A 17,823-nucleotide genomic window follows, 5' to 3' on the forward strand; every position below is an offset into this window, starting at 1 on the left:
TTTGCTGTATATTATTGCTGTGTACAGTTTATCTCCATCTATAATAATATTCAAGATAATAATCAAAAGCTGCAAAATTTTCTTCAAATTACCAATTCAGGGGCAGCAACCAAACAACGAGTTGCCTGATTGGTCTGAAAATTTCAAGGCAGATAGACCTTGCCCTAATGAACAATTTTATTCCGGTCAGATTTGCTCTAAATGCTTTGGTTTCATCCCAAAACTGCATTTTACCTTATGTACTATTTAGCCATGTCGGCCATCTTGATTTGCAAGCGGAGTCATCGGACACATTTTTTAAAACTATATACTACTGAGGATTGTGGATAAGTTTGATTAAATTTGTCTTATTAGTTTCAGAGGAAAAGATTTTTGTTAAAGATCATAATTTTATGAAAAATTATTAAAATTTGACTATTAAGGCCAATAACTCCTTAAGGGGTCAATCGACCATTTTGGTCATGTGAATTATTTGTAGATCTTACTTTACTGAACCTAATTGCTGTTTATATTTTTTCTGTATCTATAATAATATTCAAGATAATTGGCCGGGTCACCGGGCACTTTTTCAAACTCAATTACCCAATAATGATTGTGGCCAATTTCGGTTAAATTTGGCCCAGTAGTATCAGAAGAGAAGATTTTTGTAAAAGTTAACGACGACGGCGGAAGACGTACGACGAAGACGGAGGACGACGGAATACGACGACGGAACGACGGACGACCACGACGGACGACAGACGCCAAGTTATTAGACAAAATTCATAAACTAAATACACTTATGATGATTTGGCCAAGATTGATTTAATTTGTCTAGGGAATTATAGGAGAGAAGATTTTTGTAAAAGATTACAAACATTTACAAAAAAATGTGAAAATTTACCATAAAAGGCAATAACTCTTTAAGAGAAATTGTCAATTGAAAATTTTGGTCAATTGACTTATTTGTAGATCCTACGTTGCTTAACATTATTGCTGCTTAAAGTTTATCTCTTTGAATGATAATATTCACGATAATAACCATCAAGAGGCTGTCAGAGCGACATCAAACTGGATTTGTTAACATTTATATGTGTTCTGTGTGTTTTCAATTTCACAAGAACGGTTGAACGGTTGAACGGTTCATGAGTAAATACCCGGACACGACTGGAAACACCATTTTTCAATTTTTCAAGAACCATAACTCCGGAACGGTTATAGTTAAAATCGTTATTATAGAACTTGACCTCCATTTTGTCATCTTGAACAACATATCAAAATTTTTTAAGCTTTTGCTGACCGGTTCATGAGTAAATACACAGACACGACTGGAAAGGTAATTGAACTTGACCTCCATTTTGTCATCAGTAACATCATATTAAAGTTTAAGAGCTTTGCTTGAACGGTTAATGCGTAAATGACCGACCATTCGCCCGCCGTACATCCCCAAATCAATAACCGACATTTTTGTCACAACAATTTGATTAAAAACTGCACAATTTTTGAACTAAATACCCTTATGATGATTGTGGCCAAGTTTGGTTACGTTTGGTCCAGTAGCCTCAGAGCAGAGGATTTTTGTATAAGTTAACGGACGACGAAGGCGTACGACAGACGAAGAAAATATTTACCGTAAATAGTTCCAACAGCCACCTCTTGTAAAACATTCTGACAACGAGGACAAGTTCCTATGCTGATATAGTACATTTTAACTGTAGAATGTGGATCACTGAAGCCTTCCCAGTGACTAAATAACGTTTTTGAATCAACTTGATAATCTATGTCTTTCATCAAATCTGTTGCGTTCTGACGACATCCATCATAAACATGTCCATCTATGGGTGCTGTTTGGTCTACTTTATATGATAATGATGACGCTGAGTTGATGAGATGAGCTCGATTAATTGCCTATTGGAAAACAAACGACAACTGATTTTAATTTAATATTTTTCGTACTTTCTGTTACTTATTGTTTATTCATTTTAATTTGTGAAATTTTTCTGTAAACTCATTTCATTCAATATTAATATATATACAAACATGATATATGAATTATTTGAATACAACTGTGTTTGTTACGTTCATGATAATGTTACCGATGTTCAAGGAATATGATTGATGTATGATTGATGTTGTTTTATGCTATGAATGATCTTTCATGTATGATTGATGTTGTTTTCTGTTTCATTTGAATAGGGATAACAATACTGTATTTCAATTTCCGACGGTATCAAAAGGTGATGTCATGGTCGCAAATACCGTTTACACGCTCCGCTCACGCGTCGCCAATAAACTTAATCTTCGACCTTGAAATCACCTTTTTTCACCATCTAAACTTACATTATAATACAGTTATCTCCTAATTCTGTACAGTATGAAATTAAATGCAAAAGGATAATCGATGAAAAACGCATCAACATAATATGACAATAAAAAGTAACACACCTAATATTCTGATCTATAAATTAATTTTAGATACAATATGACTCTAGTGTAATATTATATCTGCATATTTGTAAAGTGTTCTTAATTAATAAACGTAATAAATTTTAAAAGGCAAGGTAATTAACTAATACTGACCGCACGTAAATCGATTCAAAGGGCAACATCGAGGTATCCATGGTTATTACCAAAACTTATGAACCCAATTAGGAGCTAGACCGGCACGTCAACAGGGTGAGCGTCTTCCAGTGAGCATGCATTACTCGCTATGAGAAATCACTAAGTCTTTTTCTATCAGGATGTGGGGTCAGAAAAGGCAACAATCCTCAAAGTTTTGTGTTTGAAGTATAGTGTGAAGATGCACATGCGTATCGTATTAAACAAAATATATAAACGCCATTTGATGAGGTAGAGATTATGGCACTGTTAAGAAATTGAAGAGGACAATTTGAAATTATCACCATGGTCATAGATTCTAGTTTCAAGTCGTCCATATGTAACAGTACCAAGAAATTTTTGTACAAACGAAGCTTCGTATGAGTACAGAAATAAGTCCCACAGCAGTGGTTTACAATTAACACTCATTGGAATAACGAATGTCCACTGTAAAATCAATCAACCAAACTCAACAAAAATGTTGTCCATAATCAAAATCAAGTTCTTGATGATTTAATCTTCAGTGTATTTGTTGCCTAATTTAGTGTGATGCCTATTATAAAGTAAGATTTGTTATGACCTAAATAGAATTTTATGTATGTCTACCATTTTTGTAGAAAATTCTATGTTTCATGACACGTTGTATCTTTCGCCCCTCTTTTGTACACGATCTTCCAGTTGCGCATTGCAAATAATAGTTTTGAGCATATCAAAATCAAAGGTTTAGTTCATACAGCGAAATTATAAAAATTGTGATTGAAAATTTTGAAGAAGACCTTCAGAAATTAAAAAAATAAAACTCCATTTGACATCGCTAGTTTAATATGTCACGTAAAAACTGTCTGAAGATCATTTTTGGTCATTCAAGGTGTTAAGAAATTCAGAAATATATATAGTCGAACCGTTGAATGACCAGAGCCTAGACATAATATAGGGTTTCGTTACTAGAAATATTCACTAATGAAGGGATTCTAAGCAGTATTTCAAATATTTTATGACGAAGGGGTCCAGTAAAAATAGCTATTTAGCATAAACGAATAGGTTTCAATTAACAGGCATGCCAATTATACAGTTGATTCATGTCATTTTGCTCTATCCAAAAACAAATATACACGTTGACGAAAACATAATTTCTTAAACAAAGCAATTGGTTTATAAGATATACCTTTACAGTAATGAAGTAACTATGACCTTCATTTACGTCAAAGTCATTATGTTTTGTTGATACTTCACAGTCTTGATTTGTTTTAGTAAATGCGATGACGTCATCATGACCTTTTCTAGACCCAACACCCCACAAGTAGTAGTCGATTCCACTTTCTTTGTCCAAAAAAACACCTCTCCAGCTGATAACAAAACACATTAAATAAATAAAACAGTAAATATTTTAAGTTTTTTAAAAAGCTATCGCTAGGGTGTAAACAAATGTTAAAGGCTTCTGTTTGGTATAAATCATTTAAATACACTCTGAAATCGATGTAGTACTGAAAGAACTTATTGATGTTGTTGGTTTTTAAAACCTAAATGGTACTTTAAACGTTTAGTATCATCTGTAAAGAAAATAAATCTTCAAGAATTATAGATATAAGACACATATGCACAATTCATTTCCACTACATGCAAAAACTGAATAACAGAACTAAAGAAAACAATTTACCTTTATCAATCTATCAGATAACTGTAGTTATACAGTGAAAGATATTAAAAGTGTTAATTAGAATATAAATGTCAGATTTAAACTTTTACTGAATCGTTTTTGTTTTTTTTGTGTTTTTACTGTTTTATGAAATACTTTTATATTCGTTTAGAAATGGTTTGCAAGAATACAATCTCCCAAAAAAGTTTCCAGAGCCCTTTATAGATGACTATACGGTATGGGCTTTGTTCATCGTTGGAGGCCGTACGGTGACCTATAGTTGTTATTTTCTGTGTTATGTTGGTATCTTGTGGATAGTTGTCTCATTGACAATCATATTACATCCCTTTTTTTATAGAAAGAAACGAATACATGGCTTTCTGGCATTATAGCAATCATTTTCTGATAATTGTTTTTATCAGATTAATATTCACATAAAAAATGCATATAGAAATACATACAATACATAACTTATACTTATACTTATGTCGTTAAATATAAATACAAGAAAATTAAAAAAAAACAACATACCATGCATTTAATTCAGTAAAGTTCCTAATGTGTCTTTCTGTTATAAGTATTTGATATTTTGTTCTCTCTGGTGGTGTGTTATCGATAATTACTGGTTGTGAAGTGACTGTTGAACTTTGTCCGGTAAAGTCATAAGCTGAAGTAAGATAATGAAAATATGAATTATGATGTTAACATTTCAACTGTTGATTTAGCAGAAGTTATAAATTGGTTATTGGTATTCAAGGTTTTAGATACAAACACATTAAAAAACATGCCCTCAAGAAATCTTTATTACACCTTCTTAATGTTCAATGATATAACTTATATTATTCTTTCAATTGTCAGTGGCTGAACTCAAATGACAGGGTGTATGAACAACTGTAATGGTTATATTCAAAAAGTTTTAATAAAACAAGATATCAGTAGTACATGTAGATCTACCGACTGGACAACAAAAATTAAAAACAATTCTCATATTGAGGATTGAGGAATGCCACTTTGCTGCACTGATACAGCAAATAATATATAGATGACCTAATATTTTTGAATATCAAGTTCTGTCCTTGATCTTAACAATATCAGCCAGTAACATCAAAGGGAAAATATATAAGTTGTCGATAAAATCACATGAAATTACTTTCATCTATTTTTTTATCCAATAGCATTTTTCTTTTAACTGATCAAACGTTTTAGATAATACATATTCAAATTCTAAATCAATATTTATGACAAATTATTGATTGATTTCTGCATGTAACTCTCTGTTTAACCACCATTTCCCTTTCAAATGACATGTAACAAATCATAATGGTTTCTTATAGTATGTTTCGATGTATGTTGGCGTTTGGTTTTGTCGCAGTTCAGTGTATCTGCTGTCACGTTGTTTCTTCTTATAACTTTGATGTTTCTTTCGATTTCAATTTTGTAACCCGGATTTGTTTTGTTCTTTATCGATTAATGACTTTATGTTTTATATATATATATTGACGCACTGAACTAAATGATTGCACTTTTACACTCTATTAGTATCTGTTTTTAGATGTATTATAATTTGTGATGACCACAGGGAAGATAAGTTTGATGTAAATTACTGTGTTTACCGTGTTTCAATAAAATTAAAATTATATTAACTATTAACTATCATTATTAGTACCTACCGATTATGGAGCAGTATTAACGATTTAAATCGGTTTTTATTTCAAATAAATTGCAAAATTAGTAGATGTATTACTAGTATATTGACAGTAAGCATAACAAACCGATTTAAATCGTTAATATTGCTCCATAATCGGTAGGTACTAATAATGATAGTTAATAGTTAATATAATTATTATTTTATTGAAACACGGTAAACACAGTAATTTACATCAAACTTATCTTCAAAATGATAAATAACTAGAACGTTGATATCATAGCTAGTGAACAATTGTCCGGAGTATTCGCTGGGTGTATTTTGGTGTCAATGTTATCATTATCAGAATTATTTTTTTACCCAGCGAATACTCCGGACAATTGTTCACTAGCTATGATATCAACATTCTAGCTATTTATCATTTTGAAGATATGAACTCATAATACCAAAATTAAAAGATAACAGTAACCTTTAATTGATGCAAAGTATTCATGTCCATTCTGTAATCTGAGATTATGTAGAGTATAGTGGTTAGCTATTCCGATGTTTGTAAATGGAACAACATCTGATCCACCAATTGTAGACCCTGCAGTAAAACATATGATATGATGAGACGTTAAAATTAAAAGTCAAGTACAATCAATCTAGAAAAATTTAAAACAAATTAACAAAAAATATCGAACTCTAACGAAAGCTCAAAACAGAGAGTCCCTTCCGTAATGGTAAAATCAAAAACCCAAACACATCATTTGAAAGGAAAGCAAATAAAACTAAATTCGTACAGATATTTCTTTATGTAAAACATGGTAAATTGAATATGGTGTTATGAATAGCCTAATCTCCCACCTGCATGACATTTAATGATTCTACTCAAAAATTGAACAAAAATAGATTGTCAGTTTGAAAATTTGTTAAAGATACTCTTACTATAGATTTAGACACACATTGAAATAATTCGTAGATCTCGAGTATTTACACAAGGCGACCAATAAAGTAAAAATCAAGGTTAATCACAAAAATAAGAAATACACACGAGTGGGTTGAAGAGCAAATTTAGATATTATTTAAATTGTGTATCTGGTAATTATTTTCTAATTATATAACTTTAAACAAAGAGAGGATATACAAGTAAGTTTACTTGAAATGTGTTTTCATTAGGATAAAACAAGAATGTTTCCTTAGTACACGGATGCCCCACTCACACTATCATTTTTTATGTTCAGTTAACCGTGAAATTGGAATAAAAACTCTTGTTTGGCATTAAAATTAGAAGGATCATATCATAGGGAACATGTGTACAAAGATTCAAGTTGATTGGACTTCAGATTCATCAAAAAGTACCTTGACCAAAAATGTTCACCTTAAGCGGGACAGACGGACGGACAAACGAACGGTCGAACTAACGGAGGCACATACCAGAAAACAAAAAGAATAAGGCCGATAGAAATATACTTTTTGCCAAAAGTTAAATAAAGTAGTGACTTTTAAAATTTTGTTACTAAAGCAGCACAATATACCTCATTTATCAGTTATCAATATACCTATTGCTAAGTAATATTCTTTTATTCCAGAATTATGTCTTGTTTTAACAAACTGTTCCACATCAACAAAAGAATTCCAATTTACATAAATGTCTGAGGTCGATGCCTGAAAGCAAACAAAATCGTTCTTTGTATACAAATGATGATAAAACGTAGTAAGCAAGAAGCTTTAATTGAGTCAACAGTAGATTACCTATATTTAAATTTCAAAAATAAAAAATCGAGGTATGGAATGAGCATTCAAACTGTCACAATCAAGAACACTCAGGACAGAGAAATACATAAATTAATAATATGATAGTACATTACAACATGTTAACCACAGATTAACAACGAACACATGAAATTGATTAACGACAGTACACAATAAAGAATAACGAACAGTGTGGCATACCAATGCATCAACGCATCAAAGATTGAAGCCACAGGTTAATTTCTAAAAACTTAATAAAAAAAACAACAGGATTTTATAAAAGTTACAATATTATTAATATACAAGAATGTGTCCATAGTACACGGATGCCCCACTCACGCTATCATTTTCTATGTTCAGTGGACCGTGAAATTGGGGTCAAAATTATAATTTGGAATTACAATTAGAAAGATCATATCATAGGGAACATGTGTACTAAGTTTCAAGTTGATGTGACTTTAACTTCATCAAAAACTACCTTGACCAAAAACTTTAACCTGAACTTCGCACTATCATTTTCTATGTTCAGTGGACCATGAAATTGGGGTCAAAACAATAATTTGGCATTAAAATTAGAAAGATCATATCATGGAGAACATTTGTACTAAGTTTCAAGTTGATTGGACTTCAACTTTTTCAAAAACTACCTTGACCACAAACTTTAACCTGAAGCGAACGGACGCACAGACGGACGAACGAACGGAGGCACAGACAAGAAAACATAATGCCCCTCTACTATCGTAGGTGGGGCATAAAAACTGTATTAGTTATGTTGTAATTAACTATTTTATCTAACTATGGCTGTTTTTCACAACAAAACAGTCATATTTGGGAAAAGGTAATGATCGTTAATTAAGAGTGACATAACATTGTCATTGTGCCTAGTTTCTTCTGTTACATTTTCATATATTGGACGTTTTTAACTGAGTCGATTCTAATCCACATAGAAGTAGAAGTGGGAGAATTGAGATATCTCACAAAACGTTTGAAACCCACACAGTTTTTGCATGTTCCAATTCAGTAATCATAAGTCTTTGATATTTTTATTTCGGTTCATGTGTAATTTATTGATATAAACGGAGGCCTCATTCCGGGTCCAGGATATTTTTTTGCTGTGTTGAAGACCGATTGGTTGTCTTGTGTTGTTTTCTTCACTGTAGTCGAGTTGTTGTCTTCTTGACATATTTCCGTTTCCATTCTCTGTTCTGTTACTAAATGAACTGTACCTGATATTTTTTTGAGAAGTCTATTCCAATCCACACATTTCCAGGAATTGGAGGAGTTAAATCAACAGTAACGCCGTCACTGCAATCTGAGAACTCTTCTAATGTTTCAACCCATTTCTCATGAGTTACAACCGTTTGTGGTGCATATATACATATCATATATCTCTTTCCATGTTTTAATTCTTCCCCATCTCTAAATAGTACATTTACGTATTCTTTGTCTAAAGGGAAACACAATCATTTGCAGAAAGAGTAGAAAAAGTACAAAAGATCAATTTATTCTGATAATATAAAACACAAGATATAATTTTCAATACCCTGAATTGTGCCCAACTAATAAACATACGTTTAATCTAAGAAAGTATCGATTGATAATAGAACTAGATATTATACATACAAAAAAATTAAATCATTTTGTAAGGTTTAAAACAATTTATGAAAAACTTACACTCTTATAAATTATTCTTACCTGTATCACCACATTTTATTGCATAGGGATTTGAACATGGGTCAGGCAACTTAAGATGTGCATTCCTATAATTCATGGCTATATCTGAATTGATAATTTCAAGAACTGCCCATGTGTAAGTCCTATGACGTAATTTAGGCCATACGGCTGATAATATGTTTCTGTAAGATGTGTAATCAATATCAGATTCTTTCCATGCAGCATTTAGTTCTAAGAATATATCTCGTCCATATCCTTCACGAATTTTACCATCTACAATGTACACAGAAAATTAAAAAAAAAACCAAGTTAAACTACGAGCTTGCATTATTCAGTAAACAGGAACTTGATGAGTAATGGCTGTCAACCCGCTATTTAAAAGGTACCTATAATTTTTATTTCTTGGGGAAAATGTGACGAAAATGTCATAGATAGAAAGTTTGTGAAAGAAACATATATATTCAAGTTACAGAAATAAGATGACGGTCTGACCATTTTTTTATTGACGGATTTTCTCTTTCTATTTGAGCTTTCAATATATCAAACAAACATTCGGATTTTACACGTATACTATATATGTTGATTACCTGGCAGAGGAACACCATATGAAATTGCTACTTGATACCGTAAGTTTAACCTAATCGCACAAGGTGTTAAAAGTAAGAACGCTTTTCTTAACAACGAAAACCGACAACAATGTTCTTAATAACCGCGGGTGCTAGTATTTGGAACAGTACAGTCAAGTTTGTAGAAGGCAAAGCTTACGGTATAATACAGTTATTTACATTATAATGCCACATATTAAAATAAAATAGATTTTAAATAATAGTTTGGCTGCAAATGCCATAAATCAATAAGTCTGCGAAACTGTTGCGTCATCTTTGCATCCTAACAGTGTGACGCCATATAATAGAAGACATTATTGTTCAATAAACTAAATGTAACTTTTTTCCTTTGTTATTCTGGTTATTTCAAGCATTTCTGTCAAGTTTTGTCATAATCAGTTCAATAGTTTGAGAAAAATCTAGTATAACATGTATAATGAAAGACGACATCTACAGCGATTCGAGCAAAATTTCTTCGACAAATCTAAACCAACCCGCATCGAGATAAAATAAAGTGTGGACCAATAAATGATCAAATATCTATCGTATCTGCCTACAAACAGTTAAATATGACACATAAGATGATTTAAGGAAGATAAATACCACTAATGGACCTCATTGTCTTCTTTATAAGGTCTCTTTTGGTCAATTTATACCTCTTGTTTCCTCAAAATTTCAACTTTTCAGGCCAATAAATAAAAATAATGGGGTAACTTTCTTGTTAAATGTTATAAGAAATGAGTAATTGAAGCATTTTAGTAGAATGAACAATCCATATAAAAGTTTACTGTATCAAAGGAGGTTTCAATAAGTCCTTACGTAAAAATTTTAATTTACGCAGCCTTCCAGACAGGGACATAAAAGGCTTCTCTTTAAGTGAATAATTTGTCGTTACAGCATTAGAAATAATTTCATCTACTTATAACTATAAATTTATTTAAGTATTTCCTAGGATAATGTTCTATCAAAGCAGAACATAAGAAATAAGGAGAAAAGCCCCCCCCCCCCCCCCCCCCCCCGAAAAATATTAATATTCATGGTAGAGTTCTATTTCAAGACAATTTGCTCATAAAATGTGTTTTGGAGACTCGATCCACTCAGAATATTTCATTTTTTTGTAATATTTCACTTAAATAGCAAGAAACTTTAACACGTGAAATTACTCACAAGGTCAAAGGTGCATGTACAGCTTCCCACTATTGATTTTCCCCTATTAGTCTTTGTTAAATTTGCACTTTTCAAAAAAATGTGCAGAATTTATCTTTGTTTCAAATCAAGAAATACTTGGCATCAGTAAAGTTTTATCCTGTCCAGTACTATAGAAAAAAATTCCCATAACATTTGATTGCATATAAGAAAATAACCATCATTGGAAGGTAACCAATCAAATTTCTCCCCTTATTTTATCTGTGTACAAGGTTTAGTCACCATGTAACCTCAAGATTACAAAATTTTCTATAGAAATCCCAAATAAAAAATAATGGTGTTTTGAAATACCCAAGACATATGTTTATGACGCAGAAATGTTTTTACTGACATAAAATGTAGGATTAATTACCTATAACTGTCAAATTCAAGGGAATATTTTTTAAGATCTACTTTCGTATACAACCGGATGTGACGTACCATGATTTGGTGGTATTACACCTGTAGACTCTGGATGTCAAACAAAAATCACTAGACGTATTTATACTTTTCGAACGCTTCAGAATGGTTTGATTAAGACATTTTGAGGCTGAAAATGTGCTTTTCTCTTTTATTTTGTGCGAAAATACATACTCCCAAAATACCCAAATGGTGGCTTTCTTTGTTAGGGAACGGTTGAATGAGGAATCTAGCCGTTCAAAATATTTGTCAACGTCCATAGAAAATTATCGTTACAAATTAAACGAATCGCATCCAGTGCAAATAAACGAAATACATCAAGTAATTAAAAAAACGAAACAACAATAAACAGATATAATTGCCTTATTGCAAATTCCTACTATCACCTTACGTCCTTAGGGATACGAATCAATTAAAAAATATGCCTTACCACCACTTCTTTCCGGTTTTCCAATAGCATCAACAACAATATTTGGAATGATAAATGAATCACTGTCCATCACATTGCAGTTCTTTATATCTGATGACACAATGGACCACATACCAGCTTTGTTGTATCCTCTCACATGCACTTGTCTACATTTTGAAAAATCTATGCTCTCATTCAGGGATAATCGGAAACTCATCTGAAAACCATTTCCACATTACAATTATTACGTAAATATGAATACAACATATAATTTTGAAGAAAAATTATGCACATTATTTGTTCAGATTGGAGATCAAGAATGTAATTATGCATTTGAACTATTGAAGACATAGATGAAACTTGTATCCTTTGAAATTTCTTTACAAAGTATCTTTCTTTTTAAATAAAACTTCTGTTGATGGATCTTTTTTCCCTTAAATCATATGCATGTACAATATTTTCGAACGGACTACTTACATAAGTAGCATTAGGAAACGAAAACTCATGAACATTCATCCATTGTGTCTGAACTCCAATATCATTTCCTATTGCCCATTCATAGTGATTGACCATGCTCAAAGCTTCCTCCATATCTTCAACATCAGGATCAAACATTCGTTCCATCGTGATAAATAACTAGAACAAAACTTACCAATTTACATTTTAACTCAAATATCAGATTATGTTAAGTAATGTACAATGTATCTGTAACAGTCAAAGTGTTTAGTAGTTATAGATTATCATTGGTCATATAAACGAGATTGATTTTCTTGCTTGAGTCAGTACGAATTTGAAAGCCAATCGAGTTAAATGAAATGACCAATTATAATATGTTTATCGCAATTTACCTATGGCGACTTTGTAAATGTCAATAACAACGGTACGTGCGCCCAAAGTTTCTTTCGATTATTTTTAATATCACTCTACTGTGCTAAGAAAGGAAATTATCAGTCAGTAAGATCAAATGAAAATTTTAAAACAAGAAGAAAAAACCCCTGAGAACGTTCCTGATGTCATGAACCTACGTCATTGACGTTGTCTTGGAAAGTCTATATTTCGGTTTGCGGACGCTATTTTTACTTTTATATTAAACTCTTGGATTTTTTCACGCGGTGAATATAACGTGTTATCAATGAGGATTTCTTATGTGTTTAGTCAATGAGAAAACAGAAAATGTTTAGTCATAATAATCTTATTAATTTTTTCTTTTGAATGTTCGTTTCCTAATAATTTACAAATTTATAAAAAGGCCAAGTTTAATGGTGTGTTACACATCATGCCAATGTCATAGTACCGACAACTGAGCTGATGATATCCTTAGGGATTAAAAACACAGCCGCAGTATGGACCCAGTGTTGTAAGAAAAGAAAAAAACAACAATTTATAAATGTCATGCTTCTGATGGACTTCCCCAGAAACGCCCAGGCAGAATAACTGATAACATTAATGTTATATCTATAAAACCTTTCATCATTTGTCAAATCAATTATTCTCCTTTTGTATAGACACAAATTGAAATATAATGGTTCAAAATAAGCAAGGCAAGAGATTCTTAATCGTAAGTCAACATTATACTTTGATATTGCTGTCTTACAAAACTCGACAAAGTTACCAGGCTTATCACATTTATAATTATATTTCGACTTCAAAACTCATTAATAACGCTCGAATGAAAAAAAATGGAATAGTCTAATAAAATTCTAGGTTGAAAAGAATTAAAAACTAACAATTCCAAAATTTCTTTCCAGACACTGCTTTATGAAGATTTTAATCTGATGAATTTACCTATATGATTGATTTAACAGTTTTATCAATATTTTTTATCAAAATGTATTCACAAATTGCCACTCCCAAAAACAAAAAAGTCATGACATAGCATTTATGTTTTATTTTACTACCTTGTGAATTGTGATAAAGAAAAAAAAAACAATGTATTTCTGACATTTAAGCAATGATCAAGTAAACCTTATTTCAAAATAAGAGTTGAACATATCATATTAACACTGATCACTAAGGGTTAAGTTACCAGAAATGTGAATACAAAATATGTTTGAAATCAAAAGATTGATACACAGATGAGTTGTGTCAATAAATCTTTGGTCAACTCTGAGATATCTTTGGAATAATTTGAAATAGTATTGTCTATTTCTGTACATTTTCTCATTTGGTTGTACAAAACACTGCAATTGTTATTAGGTTTGCAAAATTAAGCATATAACACAAAAGGTAAAACACATATGTGAGATTTGATCGTGGTGTATCTACTCTTGCATATACCAACTTTTCCACGATTAATTTTGACTCGATGGGTGAAAAAATACGATGTATAATAACAATACATCTTACCTGATCAGACATGGCTGAAATGTTTTTGTAAACAGTTTCTATGCGACCAGTTTTTGGATAATTATGAAGAACTATAAAACCATCACTTTTCACTGGTTTGAAACATATGCTTTCAACACAAAACCTCAAACTTGATCGATAGAATCTCCCTGGTTGTAGCTTTAGGTCTCCAATTATAAAACTATTATGTTTTCCAACATATGTGTAATTAAAAAATATTTTCCAAAAGTCTGAAATAAACAAAAAATCTTTATATAGACTTACTTGCATCATAGTGCACCAACTTTTGTTTATGCTGTGGAAATACTACATAAAAAACAAATTGAAGGACACAACTTCTTTATAAACATTTTTAAAAGTTTTATTAATAAGAGGCATTTTATGAAAACTGCCTACAATAACAAAGTAAGTTGTATATGTAGTTCATAAATTTGCAGCATGCTTTATGGTACTATTAGCAGTTGGTGTAGGTCATTGAACTGCACATATGATTTTCCCTGTAGCATTAAATATCATTGATAACTTTATTCAACGCACATTGTACCTGAACATTTGAAGACACTCATATAAGTCTTTTTCAACATATATATATATATAAAACAAAATCTATTACCACCAAAATGGGCTCTTTCTTCCACTGCAATAAATGTTTCCCGGGTATAGTCAATATGTTCATTAGACACAGTCCAGTACGCAGCAACATGTGACGTTGATGTTTGGCATTCTATTTCTTCACTACATGTTGGTCTAGTATCCTTCAATAAGTGATGATCAAATGAAAACATGGTTTTAATCGAAACCGAAAGTAAATGTAGTGAAAGCAGACTATTTGTTCAACGTTAATAAAATTAGCAAGAGGAATAATAAACATTATGTATTTTAAGAAGCATTAGTCAGCATTTTGAAGAAAAGCTTTCAAATTAACTGATTTATGCTACACATTAAAATATAAGTGGTTAGATGCATTTATTGAAAAACACTGCTAAAATTAGAACACTGGAATATGAGACAAAATATTCGTTGTTTTCAATTATCAATATTAACGGTAAACATCCTAGCTCAAACTAAAAGATAACTTTGCGCACCAATCTATCTTATCAAATAAACATTTGAAGCTTTATTGTGCGCCAACAAAAGCTATTATCGTCGTACATTGTAAACTGTATCGCTAAATTCCGCTAATTGCAATTTTGCTAATTTGCGGTCAGAAGATCTAAATCTAGTGTTTGATATAAAATAGACAAAGACTATAAAATAGCTGTGTCCTCTCTCTATATATTTCAATACCATAAAGTAATTCTAATTTGTATAAACTACATTTGACATTTGAAATAAATAAAAAAATATTTTTAAAGAAATATTTGGGCGAATCTTGTTTATATGCAGTTTGCTTACGTACAATAATGAAAATTTTACAAACACTTCAAAACCTTCAGAAGTGATGGAAATATTCTGTTTTGACGCCAAACACATTAAAATACCTCAAATTGATTTCAATTTGTTCAGAGTTTATGAGTAAAACGAGTGAAAATATAACAGCGAGTATATTTATATAATGATTAGTCGCATTCGGTGATGTCACAATAGTTATCAAAGGTACCAGTATTATAATTTAGTACACCATACGCGCGTTTCGTCTGCATACGACTCATCAGTGACGCTCATATCAATATATTTATAAAGCCAAACAGGTACAAAGTTGAAGAACATTGAGGATTCAAAATTCCAGTTGTGCTAAATACGGCTAAGATAATCTATGCCTGGAATGAGAAAATCCTTAGTTTTTCGTAATCTAGTAAAAGATTTATATACAGTATAGGTTATTAGAAGGTCCGAGGCAAGATTTTAATTATCAATTGATTTTGACTTTTAACTAGCTTTTAGTAACAGTGAGTACTCTCAACATTTACTTTCATTATGCATTTGTGTTGTGTTATATCTCGTCTGACTATTTTTAACATGTGTTACTTTTGCTTTTTACTATGAAGATAGTTTTCATACATTTGCTTTCACATGAACGAAAAGTGTAGTTATTTTGTAAAATATATTTCTGTACTCCATGGACTCTAAAACAAAATAATTTATATTTACCAGTGTACGATTTGTATTGAACTACAATTTATACAAGGTTTATATAGTTGTTATTCTTGTATTGTTTTACATCTAAACCCCTTCCGACTATTTCTTGGTTACATTGTGCCATAGATCGAATTTACAAAAGTGAGAGGGTTAGCGCTATAAAACCAGGTTCAATCAACCATTTTCTACATTTGAAAATGCCTGTACCAAGTCAGGAATATGACAGTTGTTGACCGTTCGTTTGATGTGTTTTATCATTTCGTTTTGACATTTGTTTTGGGACTGTCCGTTTTGAATTTTCCTCTGAGTTTGGTATTGTTGTGATTTTACTTTTTATATGTTCAGTGTATGTTTTTTTATTTTTTGATAATATATCTTTTTATTGAGTTAAGCAATTACATTCACTATTTCATAGTGAGACTTTCCATGTTTTGAAGTTACACTATTGTTTCAGGTTATGGTGAATGTTGGTACCTGTAAAAACATTAGAACCCGTTGCTTTTGTTTAAACCTGGCCAAAGTCAGAAATATATTGTTAAGTAGTTGTCGTTTGGTGATGTCGTTCATAAATAATTCTCGTTTTTTTATATAGATTAGACCGCTGTTTTTCCTTTTTTTTAATGGTTTTACACTAGTCACGTTTTCGATTGCTGTTCGATGTGAGCCAAGGTTCCGTGTTGCAGGCCGTACTTTGACCTATAATGGTTTACTTTTTAATTGTGACTGGAATGGAGAGTTGTCTCATTGGCATTCGTACCACATATTATTATATCTATAAACTTACGAACTGATGATGACTTCTTGATAAATTCTGACCAACTAAAAACATACAAAATCAACCATTGTTCTTAAAAGGAAAAAATAGACGATTTTTGTTATCCAAATATTTGAATAAGTAGAATCATTTTAAAGGCCTATATAAAAATATATATCTAACATTGGTAAGATATCACGTCGAAAAATGATGACTATGAAATGAACATATTTAGAAACTTAAACAATGGTAATACAATATTGATATTGGTAATATTTTCATACAGCCATGGAACAAAAATTGACGACTTGGCCTAAATTGCACATCAATAATGAATAATCAGTTATAACATACCTGTACATTTTGTTCCATCGAAAACAGAAACTTCTGACAGAATTTTTGTATTATCTAAAACAGTTAAACCATCTGATGAGACTGAAACAGTACCCGTTGTTGCTATTGCTTTCACAGTGATGAAATATTTCTGAGAGAAAAGAAAAATGCGTTTGTCTTTTGAAATTACAAGTTGTCTTGATATGAAAAATAAAAACAAAAATAGTTTGAATCATATTTAATACAACCATTATTTGCTCGTCGAAGAGAGTGGTTTAGTGGTGATATGTGTTAAAAGTGGACTTTTTACTATTTGACCTACCATAAGGTTACCTGGTCAGACTGAAATGTTTAAACAATTGTTCCTTCAAAAGTTTATTTCCTGAAAATGCATATAACAACTGCTATAATCTTCAGTGTGTGACG

At 31.3% G+C, this 17,823-nt stretch overlaps 1 protein-coding gene across 1 annotated transcript in view; it reads right to left on the reverse strand.

Annotated features, from left to right (window-relative positions):
- Window positions 1-17,823, reverse strand: part of LOC139481199 (uncharacterized) — a 174,056-nt gene that overhangs the window by 18,469 nt on the left and 137,764 nt on the right. Inside the window, exons 22-34 of the mRNA XM_071264356.1 lie at window positions 17,419-17,548; window positions 17,095-17,129; window positions 14,845-14,986; window positions 14,232-14,461; window positions 12,363-12,521; window positions 11,907-12,102; window positions 9,288-9,539; window positions 8,819-9,039; window positions 7,400-7,505; window positions 6,328-6,444; window positions 4,745-4,880; window positions 3,743-3,923; window positions 1,611-1,887 (exon numbers count right to left, since the gene is read on the reverse strand). Of these exons, the coding sequence (XP_071120457.1) occupies window positions 1,611-1,887; window positions 3,743-3,923; window positions 4,745-4,880; window positions 6,328-6,444; window positions 7,400-7,505; window positions 8,819-9,039; window positions 9,288-9,539; window positions 11,907-12,102; window positions 12,363-12,521; window positions 14,232-14,461; window positions 14,845-14,986; window positions 17,095-17,129; window positions 17,419-17,548 (2,182 nt within the window). The remainder of the gene's footprint in view (window positions 1-1,610; window positions 1,888-3,742; window positions 3,924-4,744; window positions 4,881-6,327; window positions 6,445-7,399; window positions 7,506-8,818; window positions 9,040-9,287; window positions 9,540-11,906; window positions 12,103-12,362; window positions 12,522-14,231; window positions 14,462-14,844; window positions 14,987-17,094; window positions 17,130-17,418; window positions 17,549-17,823) is intronic.

Source organism: Mytilus edulis, chromosome 7 (assembly GCF_963676685.1).
Source record: "Mytilus edulis chromosome 7, xbMytEdul2.2, whole genome shotgun sequence".
Taxonomy (NCBI): Eukaryota; Metazoa; Mollusca; class Bivalvia; order Mytilida; family Mytilidae; genus Mytilus; species Mytilus edulis.